The 19,117-nt window shown below is 37.2% G+C and overlaps 1 protein-coding gene across 1 annotated transcript; it reads left to right on the forward strand.

Annotated features, from left to right (window-relative positions):
- Nucleotides 1-16,177: 16,177 nt before the first annotated feature.
- On the forward strand, nucleotides 16,178-18,640 carry LOC144320780 (annexin A2-like). Its single transcript, XM_077909746.1, is given in 3 exon segments — nucleotides 16,178-16,430; nucleotides 16,433-16,672; nucleotides 17,940-18,640. Coding segments are annotated over 3 exon segments (1,095 nt in total). The 5' UTR covers nucleotides 16,178-16,229; the 3' UTR covers nucleotides 18,594-18,640.
- Nucleotides 18,641-19,117: the final 477 nt, after the last annotated feature.

Raw genomic sequence — 19,117 nt, forward strand, 5'->3', positions numbered from 1 at the left:
TATGTTAATCTCACCCAGAAACACCCTTGCAGGCACATGGAGAATGATGTTCAATCACGTATCTGGGTGCCCCTGGCTCAGTCAAATTGGTATATACAATTAACAATCATAGTGTGCTTTATCATCCTGTCAGAACCCAGAACGGGACAAGATCCTGTGTATATAGCTTTATCCTCATTGAGAGAATATGTAGAAAAAACAACATTTTGGCTTAAACTTAAAATTATGTTCTTTAATTTGAAAAAAAAGAGGGACTTCACTGAGAGATCTGTTTATTTATTTATTTATTTATTTATTTTATTATTTTTTTTTAAATTTTTATTTATTTATGATAGTCACACAGAGAGAGAGAGAGAGGCAGAGACACAGGCAGAGGGAGAAGCAGGCTCCATGCACCGGGAGCCCGATGTGGGATTCGATCCCGGGTTTCCAGGATCGCGCCCTGGGCCAAAGGCAGGCGCCAAACCCCTGCGCCACCCAGGGATCCCTGTTTATTTATTTTTTTAAAGATTTATCTATATATTTATTCATAATAGAGAGAGAGAGAGAGAGAGAGAGGCAGAGACACAGGAGGAGGGAGAAGCAGGCTCCATGCTGGGAGCCCAATGTGGGACTCGATCCCGGGACTCCAGGATCGCGCCCTGGGCCAAAGGCAGGTGCTAAACTGCTGAGCCACCCAGGGATCCCTGAGAGATCTGTTTATTTACTGAAATTTAATAAATAGCTTTTACATACAGCTGACTGACATGTGTGAGGGGTGTGTGTACAACTTACAAGTGATTTTTTATGGAATTAAGTTAGTTGGGGCTATAGAGGATTTCTTTGGGTGAAATTTAAGGGAATTGATTGATTTAAAAAGAAATAGTTTTTATTCCTGTTGGAAAAATAGCTTGAAACAAGTTCCATTCATTTCCAAAGATCAGCATTGACCCTCAAGCTTTTTTCTTGGGTATGGGAGTGAAATGACTCACAGTTGCCTATTTTTTTCCTTAATATTACAAATCATGTGTTTTTTTTTGTTTTTTTTTTGTTTTTTTTTGTTTTTTTTTCCCCACTTGGGTGTTTCAGAAAACAATCATTCTCATCCTGTTGGCAGGTACCTCCTATACTGTGTCATACCACTTTTGAGAATATTTCTGAGTAGGCTAACGAAGTTCTCCATCATTAGGGATCCCTTCTTAGAAAACCTAAGGAAATCTTGGGAAATAGAGCTTTTTAAAGATATATATATATATGATATTGTCAGTGAAAATTCCATCTTCAAGAAGATATATGGATTCAGCTAATATTTAATTATTCTTTTCAATTGGTCCTATAAGTACATATATCCTAATTTCTATAACATATTTACTTCTTTGCTGCATTTCCTAAAACAAACAAACAAACAATCAAACAAACAAACGTTTTCCCCCTTTATGAAGCACACACACAAACACACACACACAAAGAAGCTGAGTTAAATAGCACAATGCCTCATCATAAGTAGACTTTTTTGGAGACTTGCATCTCACATCAGGAGAGGGAACAGGACCAGCATCTCAGTAGTCCCCCTCATGCTCCCTACCAATAACCATGCTCCTATTCTCACCAAGATAACCGACATTCTAAATCCTAACACAGTGGAATAATTTCCACAGTGATAATTTTGTCACCTTTTGTACATCGTACAAATAAAACCATACAGAATATACTTGGGAATCTGGCTTCTTTTGCTTGCATTGTATTTGAGAGAATCTTCCCTGTTTGTGCAAACAACTATGATTTGTTCAAAATTTATTGCTACATAATATTCTGTGAATGTATAACAATGTATCCACTCTTCTGTTGATGCCTATTTGCATTGTTCTCAGGTTTTGGCTATTATGAATAATTCCATTTTGAATATTCTCAGACATGCTCTTTAGTGCACATTTGGATCCATTTTTGTTGGGTCTATACACAGGAGAGAAATTTTTGGCTCATGGGGTACAGTTATTACAAGTTTAGACATAATATCAGTTTTCAAAGTCACTGTAATAATGCACATATCCTTCAACAGTGTGTGAACATTCATTATGACTCCACAGCCTTACCAATAATTGGCATTGTTTTCCTGGCTTTATTCTTTGTTTGTCTGTTATTAATTTTTTTGGGGAGTTTAACCCTTCTAGTGATTGAGTAATGATACCTCCTTGTGGCTTTATTTGCATTTCCCTGGTGGTTAATGAGTTTAAACATCATCTTATGAGGTTAATGGCCCTGTGAGAGGCAATATATGCAGGACATTGGGCAGGAAAGTGGGGAGGAAGGAGCATTTGGAGAGGTCTGCAGATCAATGTGCTCAGTCTATTTGCAGCAGTCTTACCAGGAAGGATCTGGGGCAGTAGGTCACCCAGCCTTTGTCACCTCCCTCTGGTCTTTTCTAGGGCTCACTGTAGGTTACACTTATTCCTAAACTCAAAGCATTTTGATCTACTTAATGAGTCACAAGGATTCAGTTGTCAGAAATGTCCAACAAGAACTGTTTTGAAGTATAAAACAAGAATTACAGTCACTAAGTTATGTGGGGAAACCTGTATTTTATACAGCAGATCTTGGCTGTCTGCTGTCAGGAATACCTGGGTTATGCTTCCAAGTGAACTACTGAATATGTTTTTTAATTAGATATTTGTCAAAGAGAGTTGAGTCATTTCTGTAGGATGGGTCATTACAGTGGTGTTGAAATGCTAGGGCTCGTTCATGACATACCTCAGAATGCATCTTCTCCATAAATACTTGTCACTCCTCCTTCCTCTCCTTTCTCTGAATAGTCCTGGACAAATAATGCTATGGTTTAGCTTTAGACAGTGTCCACCTCCCTCTTTCTACTAACACATGTTTACTTCACACATACTACCAGGTAATTAAGTTTCAATTCTTTTGTTCAAAACTTCATTTTTCTAGAATCATGTCTGAGTAAAGTTGATTGGATTTAGACCTCCATGTGCATCATGTCAATGGTACATGTAGAGATCATGAACTTAGTGGTGCCACTCTCTAGCTGTGTACACCATGCAGGGTTTTTTTTTTTTTTTTTTTTTTAAGATTTTATTTATTCAGGAGAGACACACAGAGAGAGGCAGAAACATAGGCAGAGGGAGAAACAGGCTCCCTGCGGGGATCCTGAGGTGGGACTTGATTCCAGGACCTGAGCCAAAGGTGGATGCTTAACCACTGAGCCACCCAGGTGCCCCTACCATGCAGATTTTATAGGCCCACCTGAGTTTTAGAAATTTCTCATTTTAAAAATGGGGATAATAGTATTAACTATTCCAGATTCTTGTGAGTTTAAATTAACTCCTGTGTGCCACTACCTGAAAACACTAGCTGACAAGTAAGTAAATGGGAGGCATTAGTTAAACTGCTGCAACTAACATCATTACTAATTCTGTTCTTTTGCAGAGTGCTTTTCTTGTTCTCATTTGGCTCTCTGCATAACTCAGCCTCTAATTTCTAGGAGAGTCAAACTCACTTGATCTGTAGGGGATTATTAGAGAAAACTGCAGGTGGTATTAGTGAAGAAGAATGGAGGTTAAGAGAGTTATTGACCAGCGGGAACCAGGTAGACAATGAGATATCCGTGTGAGATGGGATTTGGGGCTGGGGAGACAGAAGAGTTGATGGAAACACAGATTCTGAGAAATTGAAGCGGGACAGAAAAGGCAGCATGACTCAGTTAAAATCCATTTATTTGGGCAACTCTGGACTGACAATAGATGTCAGGGAGTATTTCTGACTAAGATAAGTCCAGAAGTGGATGCTGATTGAATCTGTCTCCACGGCTATGGCCAGAGTTCAGGGCTCATGTATGTGTGATCGTGCTACCACTGGTTACATAATTCAGTTAATCTTCACAATAAGAGAGCTGAAGTAGGAATAAAAACCTTCCTAAAAATTAAAAAAAAAAAATATCATCTCAATTAACCATTCCTTTTGGTGCTGTGGTACAATTTTGTACATACTCATTTATTCCATCCTTACAACAGTCTTGCTGGGGAAGACATGTAGGCTCAGGAATGGTCCCACTCTGACCCAGACACGTACCTGTGAGGGGGTGGCTCCAGTGCTCACGAGCTCCCTTGGGAAAGGCCATTGGACATCTCTCTGAGGGTCGCAGGAACCAAGGTCAGAGCATGACGGCACCATAGGCACATCATTCAGACTCTGTGGGCTCTCCTTTTTTCTTATGATGAAATAAGAGATTTTCAAATTCTAAGTTTTCCTGATATTGTGAAGACCTTGGCACCCATGTGCATTTTCTAGAAAAGTGAGTTGTGAGAGAAGAAGGGAGAGAAACAGAAACATGAGGAGGGCTCAACATCTGTCATGACTTTTAAGTTCATTCATTCGTTCAGAAAGACACCAGCCCCAGCCCATTTCTAGAAACATTAATTTGTCATCAACAATGCTATGTCAGGAAATTTTTAACAAATGTGTACTTGGCAGGTATTTAGGTGTGTCAGTGATAAATTCTGATTTCTGCTCATGAGAAAAATGAACGATGATGAAAGAAAAGCAGACAGTGGAGGGGGAGATGCTTTCCTTAAGTCAAAACTTGATCTGACTTTGTCAGAATACAGAAAACAGGAAAAACATAGATTTTATTACAATTAATGATAATTTTTCATTAGCATAAATGATTAAATGTATTACAATGAACAATAATATATAAACTTTCCTATTGATTTAGCAGAACTGTGCTTTCCAAGATAGGAAAACACACATCTTTCAAATAATTCCATTGAAGATAGTATTAATTTTCACTACATACACATCTACTGATAGCCTTCAATATTTTAAATTGCCTATTAAGTATGTTCCCCAAATCAAATGAACATAAATAACTCTGCAATTTAAATTAATTGATAATCCATGATTTCTGTTTTTTATTTCATCTAGGTCTTTGGGTTTGATTGAGAAGATTTTAAAAGCAGCATTTGTTTTAGATATTAATGTTATCATTTTAATCTTACAGATTCAGAACCAATTTATTTTCATGTAAAGCTAATTTAAACTTAATTAAAACCAGATTGTGTTCCATTCTGTAGTTATTACAGATTCTACTCACTAGTACATATTCTTCAGCACCGATTTTTTTCTTTTCTATTTTTATGCTTTAAATTTGTATTAGTTTCTAAACTTTACAAAAGTTTTTCCTATTTGCAAAAAATAATCTGTAAAGCCAAGTGGTTTTTTGCCTTTTTTTGCAAACTAAATATTTTATTACTATGAAACAGAAATTCCTATTAAGAGTATCATTGACTATATGGTTCCCCCACCCCCACCCCCGCTTTATACTGTGAGTTCCATGGGCAGGTGTTCCATGGCAACATGGAGGATAATATTTGTAGAATGGTAAATTTCTATTAATAGATTTTAAAGAAGTCAGTCTTTTTTTCTCTTAAAGTCCATAAAGATATTTCTTTCCTTCCTCCTTTTTTCTCCGACCCCTCCTTCCCTCTTTGTTCCTTATGCTCATGAAGGATACATTTTTTTGTCTCATTGTCCTGAGCTCCACTGGCCTTTTAATGTGTTGTTGAATTCAGTTTCCTGATATTTTGTAGTGGAGGATTTTTATATCTACATCCATCAGGGATACCAGCCTATAATTTTATTTTCCTGTGGCATCCTTCTCTGATTTTGGTATCAGGGAATGTAGGCCTTGTAAAATGAGTTCATTCTTCTTAAGAAAATTTTGAGAAGGACTGGGATTCATTCTTCAAATATTTGGTAGAATTCACCAGTGAAATCATCTGGACCTGGATTTTTGTTTGTTTGAAAGTTTTTAATTAGTATTCAATCTTCTTACTAATAATCAGTCTGCCCAAATTTTCTCTTTCATCATGATTCAGCCTTGGTAGGTTGTATGTATATATGTTGTATTGATCCATTTCTAGATTGTCCATTTTGCTGCTTTAATTGTTCATAGTAAACTTAGGATCCTGTAGAGCTGTAATAATCAAGATAATGGAATTCTGGCATGAGGATAAAGAAATAGAAGGGAAGGAATGTCCAGATTGACCCACTTATATATGGTTAATTGATTTTAAAGACATCAGGGTCATTTGAAAATGACCTTTTCAATAACTAAAGCTGATAAGACGGGTTAATCATTCGGGGAAACAATTAATTTGGCTTCTTACTCAGATATACACAAAAATTGAGGTGAAAGATAAATTATGGGCGTAAATGTAAAAGTCAAAATTTCTAGAGAAAATTTTGAGAATAGCTTTGCAATCTGGATGTAGGCAAGGATTTCTTAGAACCCAAAAGCATTAATAACAATTTTTAAAAATCCATAAATTCAACTTTGTCAACATTAAAACCTTTTGCATTTTGATTCTTTTTTTTTTTACCTTTTGCATTTTGAAAGACACAATTAAAAATAAAAAATAAAGCATATACTTAGAGAAAATATTAATAACATAAAATTCAGTTATAGAAACTCAATTTAAAAAAAACTGAACAAAAGTGGGCAAAAGGTTTAATAAGTTAAAAATATAAGACAAATGACCAAAAATCATCATACAAAAGAGTGTTGAGTATCATTTATTATCCGGAAATGATAAATTAAAATCACAATAAAGTGCTACTCCACAGCCAACAGAATGGCTTAAAAAAATAAAAGGCTGACAATGCCAAATATTGAATAGGCTTTAGAGGTATCAGAATTCCCATAAAGTGCTAGTGAGGATGTAAAATGGTGCAGCCATTGTTTGGCAATTTCTTCCAAAGTTAGTCATAAACTTCCCAAGCAACTCAGCAATTTTATTCCAGTTTTTAAATCAAAGAGAAAGGAAAATATGTCTCCTCAAAGTCCTGTACAAAAAAAATATGAAATTGATGTTAAATTACTCAAGTTCACTAATTCCCTATGAGTTGAATAACCCCATTTTTCTTTTTCAATGGCTTCTAATTAAAAAATGGGCATAAGATGTGAACAGACAATGACTGGTATTGCTGGCTCTTTCTTCAGATTTGTTAAAATCTGCTTTATACACTGAGATGCTCCTATATTGAGTGTGTAAATAATTATAAATGTTATAGCTTCTTGTTGGGTTGTTTCCCTTTACCATTATATATCATTATATCATATATGACATCATATATATCACTATGTAATATTATATATATTATGTGCTATATAACACCCTCTTTGTTGCTTATTAAATTTTTGTTGTAAAGTCTATTTTGTCTGTTATATCTACTCTAGCTTTCTTTTGAAATATAATTTTATATCCTTTCACTTTTAGTTTGTGTGTGTCCTGACATCTAAAGTGAATCGCTTGTAGGCAGCACATAGATTCATTTTCTCCCAAACATTATGTGGAGTGAAATAATCCAGATACAAAAGAATATTTACTGTATGATTTCATTTATCTGGAGTTTTTGAATAGTCAGAACTAAACTACCAGGATAAGAATCAGATTAGTGGCTCCTGGGGTTGGGAATGCAGGGCATAGATTAAGAAGAGGCTTGGGGAACTTTGGGGGTATAAAAATGTTTTTCCATTTGATTAAGGTGAAAGCTATGATATATGCATGGGTTATATGTATATATTACAATGATATGCTGCTCAACTCTGAGATATCTTTCTCCTTCTGTGTCAAAGTGGATGACTGTTGCTGTCTCTTCTCTGCCTTTCTGCCATTGGTCCACTACATTTGAAGACCCAGGGCTGAGTAAGGGTGTTTCTAGATTATGAATGTGGTACAGTAAGCTTTGTTAATGTTGTTAAAAGTTCTCTCATTTGTAATTTCCTCTCATGCTCTTTTTCTTTCCTTCTCAGATCTTTGTTACAGATCCAGATGATAAGGAACAGGTCACAAACCTGAGCAAGGTCTTGGGAATTTTAATAGCTGGGAAGAGTCAGATCCCAAAGATTTATTGAATGGGGAAAATCACACCTCATGGTCTTGAACTTCTTTTACCCTCGAGAGATATATCTCGAGAGATATATTTGTTGTATTATTTTTTAAAATCGTGACAATGTGTAGGATGTACATTTATCTTTTCTGTTTTATTTAAATAAAAGTAATCTCTTTTATTAAAAAATTTTGTATTTGCCAAAAAATCATCAATCTGTATATAACTAAAAATCTGTTGATTTTACTTTTATGTGAATTATGTGCCAATAAAGTTAATAAACATATAGTCACGTAGAAAATAGAAAAAAAGGGGCAGCCCAGGTGGCTCAATGGTTTAGCCCTGCTTTCAGCCCAGGGCATGATTTTTTTTTTTTCAAAAGAAAAAGAATAGTGTTTTATTAACTACCATGCTGTTATAATACACTTTAAGCGTACAATAAGGTAGCCTTTAAATTTGAGGTGGTCTTAAGAATAACAAATGAACAGAATTCCAAATTTTTGAAATAGGTGAACTGCTGTAGACCGGGATTGAGTCCCACATCAGGATCCTTGCATGGAGCCTGCTTCTTCCTCTGCCGGTGTTTCTGCCTGTCTGTCTGTCTGTCTGTCTCTCTCTCTCTGTCTCTGTCTCTCATGAATAAATCAATAAAATCTTTAAGAAATAATTAAAAAAAATAAAATAGAAAAAGAGAGAAAGAACACTCTACCACTGTGAGATTTTTTTAGATGATCAATTTTGACATATTTTTCTGTGTAAATCTAAATGACAAATATTTACTACTTTCTCACCTTAAAACAATTGTAAAAGATTGTGAATGGTTATGAGATAAATTTCTGGGTGTTTTAGATTATGTGATTGTACTTTCAGCCACTGGATACTGAACACTCTACATTCTCTTTCCCCAGCCAGACATATGGACAAGCCATGTGTATTTTCTTTCATCCTCTTGGGGAAAAGTAGAATGAGTGGCCAGGAGAAGGGGAGTGTTATTTCTTTTTTATACCTTTGCACTCTTTTCTTATGTATCTAAAGCCAGTGAACAACAACAAAGAGAAAAACCCACTGATTCCTGAACATATTTATATCAACTCTCCAGTGTATGTTTAAGAAGTATGCCAGCCTATTGTTGTCATAACTTCAATCTTTCTGTTACAACTATTTCCAAAGATACTTGCACTATTTTTTACATATCAACATTTTAATGTTTACCTCTCCCCGCCAAAAAAAAGTTCTTCCTATCTTTCCCAGGTCTCTAGCTTCATTCATCTTGGGAGAAGGAATGCCCATAGGGGAAAAAATGACTGTTTTTACAAATGTTAAAGATGCTCTCTTTACACTTAAGAGGAAAAATATTTTAGACATGCTCCTGGTTTGCTGACTAGACACCCATAGGAAATGCTCCTGTATCAACTTTGCTAAGATGACAGCAGTAATAACAAAAAACTTTGGGTTCTGACTTGATTTATCCTGAAGTTAAATTCATGATATGTCATTGATCTTTTGAGTGAGATCATAAAAATTTAGATCAATGAATTGAACATATGAAATAATGGCAAGATCAAATGACAGCTCATAAAAACATAAGGGAGAGTTACAAATGCAAGTCAACTTTGATTTGACATATATGATAAGTACAATATCAGGCCTCACAAGGCTTGCAGGAGGATTTGAAACCTGATACTAAACAGCCTAATTTAATTTTTATTCAAGAATTGTCCATAGAAAGCATCTGTGTTTTGAATTTTCCAGATTACATAAATAGACTTCTTTTATGCTTAACTCTGGATAAATATCTTTAATGTTCAGGAATACACATTTGTTACCAGGCTGTTTATTTCTGCTCTGTGGTCTGTGTTTCTGACCTGGTGGTTTTGCTTAGAGAACTGCATTAGCGTGAACATGGCTGGTGATGTAAAAGAAAAGATTTAGACTTGCTTGAAAAATGGGCTCTGCATGATGGATTTTCTAGGTTGATAAGCAAAGCAGCAGGAGTATATCACTGTAATAACAAACTTAGTGCTTTGGAATAAGACAACCACGATGCCTAATTTACCAATGCTATGGTAAAAAAAAAATGTATTTTACTTAATCAGATTCTGCAACATTATATTTTCAATGGAAATATGCTTTCAGTATCGGGAACATAGAGCACATACAATTCCTTTCTTTCTTTTTTTTTTTTCATTTAACAAAGCATTCTCTTTTGGGAGATACATTCCCTTCTTCATAATTTCTGATAAATGGATGTATTGCTAAACTTTTCTTTCTTTCTTTTTTTTTTTAAATATCTGGTTTTCTTTTCTTTTTTTTTTTTTTTTAAATTTTTTATTTATTTATGGTAGTCACAGAGAGAGAGAGAGAGAGAGGCAGAGACACAGGCAGAGGGAGAAGCAGGCTCCATGCACTGGGAGCCTGATGTGGGATTCGATCCCGGGTCTCCAGGATCACGCCCTGGGCCAAAGGCAGGCGCCAAACCGCTGCGCCACCCAGGGATCCCTATTGCTAAACTTTTCTATGCTTATCTATACATTCTCTAACTCAGAGCTAATTAACTCTTCTTAGCCAGTGAAACTGCAGAATTTTAAAAAAAGATTTTATTTATTTATTTGAGAGAAAGAGAGAGTGAAGGAGGGGGAAAGGGAAAGAGAATCTGCAGCAGACTCTGCACTGAGCACAGAGCAGATGCTGGGTTCAATCTCAGAACTCTGAGATCATGACCTGAGTCAAAACCAAGAATCAAACATTTTACAGATTGAGCCACCCAGGCACTTCAAAATTTCAGGAAATTGTATTGAGTGCATTTCCCAGTTGTGTTCTACTTTTTGTGTCTTGCTTAACCCCTTGACAGGCATTCCAGTCTCAGAAATCTTTCTCTTAGTTTTTTGTTCAAATCTTCTACACAGTTGAAAATTTTCTATTTTATCTCATAGATCATTGTAGTAACACAAGAGGAACTATTTCAAAGTTGCAAAACTTTGAGAAACAGTTCTATCAACCAGGGTTTTAAACTCTGGTTAACTTCAGTTATAATATTCATGAAAATTTTAATGACTGTCAAATGTCTTTTGGTTGCTTACTTATTTTTTTCTGAATGTAAGTCACAGCCTTATTCAACATAATTGAATTATAAAATGAGATATAGCTCAGAAACAGTGTATTTCATAATGTTTACAAAAGAATTAGGACCTCTAAATTACTAAATGATATGTCACAGTTATTCAGAAATACCACAAAATATGTAATAAATTTCTAAAAGCATATAAAGCAATTGTTCACTGGGGCATGGAAGGTGGTGAACAGAAAAAAAATGTGATGCAGATTTTGGATATTACAAGAAAAGTTGAAGGTTAGTAGTGCGGTCAATCAAATGATGGTCCCTGAAGATATCCACATTGTAATTCCCAAAATCTGTGACTGGGAGTTAAGGAAGTTGATGGAATTAAGGTTGCTAATCAGCTGACCTTAAGATAGGGAGAAGATCCTGGCTTTCCTGGGTGGGCCCCAATATAATCACAAAGGTCTTTCACTGAGTGAAGGAAGCAGAAAGAGAAGTAGGAGAAAGGAAATTTGAGGACTTTTCTGCTGCTGACTTTGAAGATAGAAGAAAGGGACCAGGTGACAAGAGATGGCAGTGACCTCTACCGGCAGGGAAAGGTAAAGAAATGGATCATCCCTTTGAATCTCCAAAAAAGGTAGCCCTGCTGACACCTTCATTTTAGCCTTGAAGGCCCATGTTGGATTTCTGATTTAAAGAACTGTAAGATAATAACTTTGTGTCGATGTAAGCTACGAAATTTGTGGTATTTTATTATAGTAGCAATAGGAAACTGGTGCAATCAGAATGGGAAAATGAACTTTAGTGGACGAGTTTTAAATAAAATGTATGCAATAGAGAAAATTCATGTTATGAGAATTTTCATAAAATTTGTTGTAGTTCTGCAGATGCTGATTCTGAACACAACAGAGAATTTAAGACCTAAGTTTGCATAAAGGAAATAGGTTAAAGGTTTAAAGACAGGTCAATAGACAAATAGTTAACTTGTTTTAAAACAATTTATTTTACAGATGGCTTTATCTTTCAGCATCCAGTTGCCAAAACATCCCAACCACATTCATTCAGGTTTTGAAATCTGAGCCTAAAACTCTAAAGATGACAGTGTTAGAAAAAGTGCGACAAAGCATGGGCAAGAGTGACCTAGTCAAGCTGTGGCTCCGTGAAAAATTAATGGAATTATTCAAACTGAATTCCACTTAGCTGACCATGTGATCAGTAAAAGCAAGGAAGATTAAATTTTAGTTGTAGTTTTAACTTTCAAGTCCAGATGGTTCTAGGGGATCCACCTAATCATGTAATTGTGTTTTATCAAATTTTAGCTGCTACTTGAAAAATCATCCTTGTGCAGGAAAAAAAGGTCATATATCAGATCATTGAACTATTGTTTTATTCCAATGGATTGTTAGTAGGATGGTGTTGAGGTTTTGTGGAGCATCAGGAGGTGTGCCATGACGTCTAGAATCATTGATAAAATATTTAGGGAAAACAGACTCTGCCATCAGGCTGTAACATATATGTAATTGCATTGCATAATGGCTGAGTTTCTTCAAAAAATGTCAAATTTTTGTCAAATGCTCATGGGGTCATTTGGACCATATCACAACGATCCTTTTTTTTTTTTTTTAAATATTTTTCATTTGCTTTTACTGAAGTTTGATTTGCCCACATATAGTATAAGACCCAGTGCTCATCCCATCAAGTGCCTTCCTCAGTGTCCGACACCCAGTTACCCCATCCCCCACCCACCTCCCCTTCCGCAACCCTTTGTTAATTTCCCAGAGCTAGGCGTTTCTCATGGTTTGTCTCTGTCTCTAATTTTTCCCACTCAGTTCCCCTCCTTTCCCTTATAATCCCTTTCACTATTTCTTATATTCCCCTATGAGTGAAACCATATGATGATTGTCCTTCTCCAATTGGCTTACTTCACTTAGCATAATACCCTCCAGTTCCATCCACGTCAATGTAAATGGTAGGTATTCATCCTTTCTGATGGCTGAGTAATATTCCATTGTATATATAGACCACATCTTTATCCATTCATCTGTTGATGGACATCATGGCTCCTTCCACAGTTTGGCTCTTGTATCACAGCGATCCTATTGCTAGCCCCAGTCAGCCACCTCAAATTCATCCAGGAATAATTCTACTTTCAACACCACTAAGTGCCCTGTGGCCTGTCAGCAGCTCTGTCCCACCTCACTCAACAGGACCCTTCTCCAATCTCAGGACATTAATCTGCAAAATGACCTTGGGTTGCTTTTCAAAGCAATTTAATGGACTGATCCACTCTTGCTTGTAGCAAGCTTTTATCTACATCTATCCCTTCTCCTAACCCTGCACATAAAAGCCAACCCTCTAGACTCCTCCTTTGGAGGCAGGAGATAGGCTCGAGGAGAGATTGAGGCTGAGCATTTAAAATTTGAAACTTCTCCCTTTTTTCTCAGCTATATAGATATGCCTGTTTGTATTGAATCTGCCCGAGGTCATAAAATGTAAAAAAGGAAACAAAATACCTTTAAGTACAACACTGCAATTTCATTGGCAAGTGGGAAGAGATGTGGTTTGTAGTACAAACTGAAGCAGAAAGCAAAGTGAAGCCAGTGTTTCATCTGTTCATGCTGGAGAAAAATAAATGTGTTATGTTTTTGTTGTTTGCTTATCGTTGGGAGAAAGAGGTGCTGTTTGCCTGTTTATTTGTTTGTTTGACAAAGGCTTGTTTGAAAACATCAGAAGTTGGCCAATCTTGGGTTTGTTCAAAATAAAAATCTTTTCTTGTGACCACCACGAGAAGTTGTATGACTTTGGTAAAGCTGTTTGCCCTGAAAATGGCATCTCAGGCTGGTGGATTGTAGTGGAAGAATGGATTTACCTCTGTCAGTTACGCTCCATGTTTCTGAGTTGCATGTGTCCTGTAACATTTTTTTTTCCCTTTTAATGTTTCGAAGGAAGTTTCTGAAGAATTGGCAGCCAAGCCGTCTCTGTTTGATCATGCCTACGACTACAGTTAGAATTATGTTCACTCAATGAGCTTTACTATTTTTTGAGCCAGTTTTGGTAATTGTAAAAACTTCGATAGCTTTCGAAATGGTCAAAAGTTGATCAACCAAGGATAAATGGAACTCTGATTATATATGGCTAATCTGAGATACTTAATAACAAATACATAGAAACATCGGCAATGTCCTCCCCCCCTTCCCCCTAACCCCCATTCTGGTGAATGAGATTAAGTCTTCCTATCATAGATGATCTCTCTGTGTTAGCATCACTCTGAGATCTGCCAGGAGGCTGGAAGGTGGTGTGTCTACAACAGTGAACGGGATCCATTCCCTCCAATCACTGCTCTTACCTGCATTTTCTTAAAGACAATAGGGCTCAATTATGAATTATTTTCTCCTTCATAGGAAGCTAGTTCAAACATCAGATATAAAAAATTGAAAGGCTAGTCTGAATTCTGGATACAAGCTGAACAAATAAAACAATTTTAGGAGGGGAGGGCTGCTTTCCGAACAATTTTAGGGGAGCAGTTGTCATCCTCAGTTTACTGGTGGGTAATTTTTGGCCTGTGAAACAGAGAAACATTTGTGCTAAAGGCGTTTTAATCATCTGCTGGACACTGTTGAGGAGGACTTTGGTGGCCAGAGGCCCCTTGAGAAGGGGACCGTGGCACACTGTGCACGATGAGGTAGTTGTACATGAGGGGCTTCAGAAATAAAAAGTTATAATTCATCTAGAAACATTTCTTGCATGCCCATGTAATCCATACGATGTTCCTGACAAAGAAAATATAGCAATGAAGAAAACATACAAAGTCTCTGTCCATATGGCTTTACCTTATGAAGTCTGGAAAATGAAATGGACAAAGTATATTTATAGGATCAGATGGTGTTGAGATGGTATAGGAGATAATATAATGGTCAGTTACACACATAGTAGGGAAAGGTTGGGTGCCATTTTTAGACAGAGAGGTAAAGAAAAATCCCAACTGAGGAAGGATCATTTCAGGAGAGATCATAGAGGACTGTACCTGGGGGGCTGGGTCACAATAAAGGAAAAGCAGAGAGCTTTCCATAAAGGACCATTCCACAATCCCATATTTCATGCAAGCTACATAACAACTAACTTCACAGTGAAATTGTGCCTGTGAAAAAAAATCAGTGTGTATTATCACTTGGACTGCATAATGCTTCTTTTTTGACAATAACCATTTTATGATGATTTCTATTTTAAATAGAAAACTAAGCAAGAAAATGAGGAGTTGCTCATCTTCTGGCCATAGGGACTTAACCACTGTTAGCATTTGACCATATATTCAAGTGTTTTAAAATATATTTAAAAAAAATAAAAAAAATAAAATAGATTTTAAGTAGATTCCACACCCAGCATGGAGCCCAATATGGTACTTGAACTCAGAACCCGGAGATCAGGGCTTGAGCAGAGATCAAGGATTGGACACTTTTTTTTTTTTTTTTTTTTTAAGGATTGGACACTTAACTAACTGAGCCATGCAGGCACCCCAGAATATATGTATACTTTGAAAATTGTGTAAGTAACATATTAAAGATTCATATTTTAAAACATCAATATATTACAAATAAACCCATAGTCCATTTGACCACCCTAATCTAAATCTCTTCTGTCCCAGATGCAAATCGTCATTATTGGTTTGGTGTCTGTGCATTTAGTCCATTTCCACGTACACACATGTGTACACATGTACATGCGTGCATGTTCACTTCTGTGACCCTGCAGACTTTCCTAAACTAACACACACGCGTGCACACACACACACACACACACACACACACACAGAGTAGAATAGTTTTATGCTATGTTTAAACTTTGCATAGGTGGTAGGGTACGATTTGCCTCATTCTACAACTGTCTTCTTACTCTAAATAATATTTCATCATGCTGTATCCATGTTAGCACAAGGATGTACTTTATTCTTCTTAACTGCTGTGTGGTATTCAATTTTCACACGTTTATATGAGTGTGTATCTGTGCATATGAGTGTTTACTGTGCAAGTACCTATGTTTGTGTATAAGTATACTGCTTTATGTGGTGGTCCTGACTCAATCAATGATGTATATCATGAAACGCTTTTAATTTTCCCGCACTATCTTCACCTATGTTTGTTGAATTTATCCTTCTTATCATGTAATACTTCCTGCACATTCCATAATTTCTGGTCAATTTCACATGTTGAGATTCAGTTTAAAACTTCAATAAAGGCTCTGCAACCAGGGATGCTCGCGGATCTCGGCGCACGGCCCAGCTTCCTTCAAAATGTCTACTGTTCACGAAATTCTCTGCAAGCTCAGCTTGGAGGGTGATCATTTCACACCCCGGAGTGCATACAGGTCGGTCAAAGCATACACCAATTTTGATGCTGAGCGTGATGCTCTGAACATTGAAACAGCCATCAAGACCAAAGGTGTGGATGAGATCACCATTGTCAACATTTTGACCAACCGCAGCAATGAACAGAGAGACAGGACATTGCCATTGCCTACCAGAGAAGGACCAAAAAGGAACTTGCATCAGCATTGAAGTCAGCCTTGGCCGGCCACCTGGAGACTGTGATTTTGGGCCTATTGAAAACACCTGCTCAGTACGACGCTTCTGAACTGAAAGCCTCCATGAAGGGGCTGGAGACTGATGAGGACTCCCTCATTGAGATCATCTGCTCAAGGACCAACCAAGAACTTCAGGAAATTAACAGAGTCTACAAGACCGGAAATACAAATCAAAACCACAGTGAGATACCACCTCACACCAGTGAGAATGGGGAAAATTAACAAGGCAGGAAACAACAAATGTTGGAGAGGATGCGGAGAAAAGGGAACCCTCTTACACTGTTGGTGGGAATGTGAACTAGTGCAGCCACTCTGGAAAACTGTGTGGAGGTTCCTCAAAGAGTTAAAAATAGACCTGCCCTATGACCCACCAATTGCACTGTTGGGGATTTACCCCAAAGATACAGATGCAATGAAACGCCGGGACACCTGCACCCCGATGTTTCTAGCAGCAATGTCCACAATAGCCAAACTGTGGAAGGAGCCTCGGTGTCCATCGAAAGATGAGTCGATAAAGAAGCTGTGGTCTATGTATACAATGGAGTATTACTCAGCCATTAGAAATGACAAATACCCACCATTTGCTTCGACATGTATGGAACTGGAGGGTATTATGCTGAGTGAAGTAAGTCAATCGGAGAAGGACAAACAGTGTATGTTCTCATTCATTTGGGGAATATAAATAATAGTGAAAGGGAATATAAGGGAAGGGAGAAGAAATGTGTGGGAAATATCAGAAAGGGAGACAGAACATAAAGACTCCTAACTCTGGGAAACGAACTAGGGGTGGTGGAAGGGGAGGAGGGCAGGGGGTGGGGGTGAGTGGGTGACAGGCACTGAGGGGGACACTTGACAGGATGAGCACTGGGTGTATTTCTGTATGAAATAAGAGGCTTCTCTCCTAGCCGCAGAATGCAACACGGCCTCTCAGAAATGAAACTTTATATCTAAGATTCCTTTTAGTTTAAACTAAAAATAGTTCATTAAATTAATTAACTCAGTTAATTAATCTGCAACAGAGATCACAGGTAGGTGCTCCCAACAAGGAGGCATGCCATTGTTTTACTGAGTTCCAACAGGGAGGTGTAGCTTAGACTCTGGTCTAATATGTGACTTTTCTGTGAGTCTCAGGGGTTTGGGGAAAAAAAATCCAATTTGAATATTTTAAGATCCTTAGAAAGATCTGGTTGGTAACAGGGTGTGACTTGCTACCCACAGATTAACTCAAATGGAAAATAAGGTCAGTGTAAGTGACCCTTGTGAGTATTTCTGGACTAGGCCCAAAATGGAATGTTCTTCTCTCACAGTGCATTTTCTAACACCACTCTTTACTGAAGAACAAAATCTAAGAACTTACTTCGATTTTAGTCCTTAGTCCTAATTCTGCCCATAAAAGAAAAAAAAGAAAAAGAAAAAAAAAAAAGACCTCTACAAGACCGATCTGGAGAAGGACATCATTTCTGACACATCTGATGACTTCTGCAAGCTGATGGTTGCCCTTGCAAAGGGTAGAAGAGCAGAGGATGGCTCTGTCATCAATTATGAACTGATTGACCAAGATGCCCAGGATCTCTATGATGCTGGAGTGAAGAGGAAAGGAACTGATGTGCCCAAATGGATCAGCATCATGACTGAGAGGAGTGTGTGTCACCTCCAGAAAGTATTTGAAAGGTACAAGAGCTACTGCCCTTATGACATGCTGGAGAGCATTAAGAAGGAGGTCAAAGGAGACCTGGAAAATGCTTTCCTGAACCTGGTCCAGTGCATTCAGAATAAGCCCCTGTATTTTGCTGACCAACTGTACGACTCCATGAAGGGCAAGGGGACTCATGATAAAGTCCTGATTAGAATCATGGTCTCTCACAGTGAAATGGACATGTTGAAAATTAGGTCTGAATTCAAGAGAAAGTACGGCAAGTACCTGTACTACTACATCCAGCAAGACACCAAGGGCAACTACCAGAAAGCACTGCTGTACCTGTGTGGCAGGGAGGACAGAAGCCCATCACGGCATGAGTGTCTAAGAGTGGTGCCCCTTTGTTTGCAGGTAACAGTTCTAGAAAATAGCTTGTGACTAACAGTCCCCTTATGCCCATCCTTGTGAGGATGGTGTTAGCATAGCCCCCTCCCTATCCTTATTTTAGTTGCCTAAGCATTGCCTGCCTCTCAGGTCTAGTCTCTCCTTCAAAAAAATAAACATTCCAAGGAGTTGGAAGTGAAATCTATGATGTGAAACAGTTTGCCTCTTGTATACTGTGTCATAAACAGATGAATAAACTGAATTTTTACATTATATAAAAATAAAATAAAACTTCAATAAAATATTAAATTTAATTCTCAGCCCTCTCCCATGACCAAGTAGAATTTTTTCCTAAAATGTAAGGTTCATTCAACATTAAAAAATACATCAAATGCATTTCACCATTTTAATAGATCTAAATAAGAAAGCATACGATCATATCAATGGATCCAAACAAATATTGGACAAAATCTCATATCCCTTCATGATAAAAAAGAACCTCTCATTAAATTAAGTATAGGCAAAACTTAATAAGGCTAATAAAAAGACATCTACAAAAATTTACAACAAAAATCCTC

This window comes from Canis aureus, chromosome 1, assembly GCF_053574225.1.
Source record: "Canis aureus isolate CA01 chromosome 1, VMU_Caureus_v.1.0, whole genome shotgun sequence".
Taxonomy (NCBI): Eukaryota; Metazoa; Chordata; class Mammalia; order Carnivora; family Canidae; genus Canis; species Canis aureus.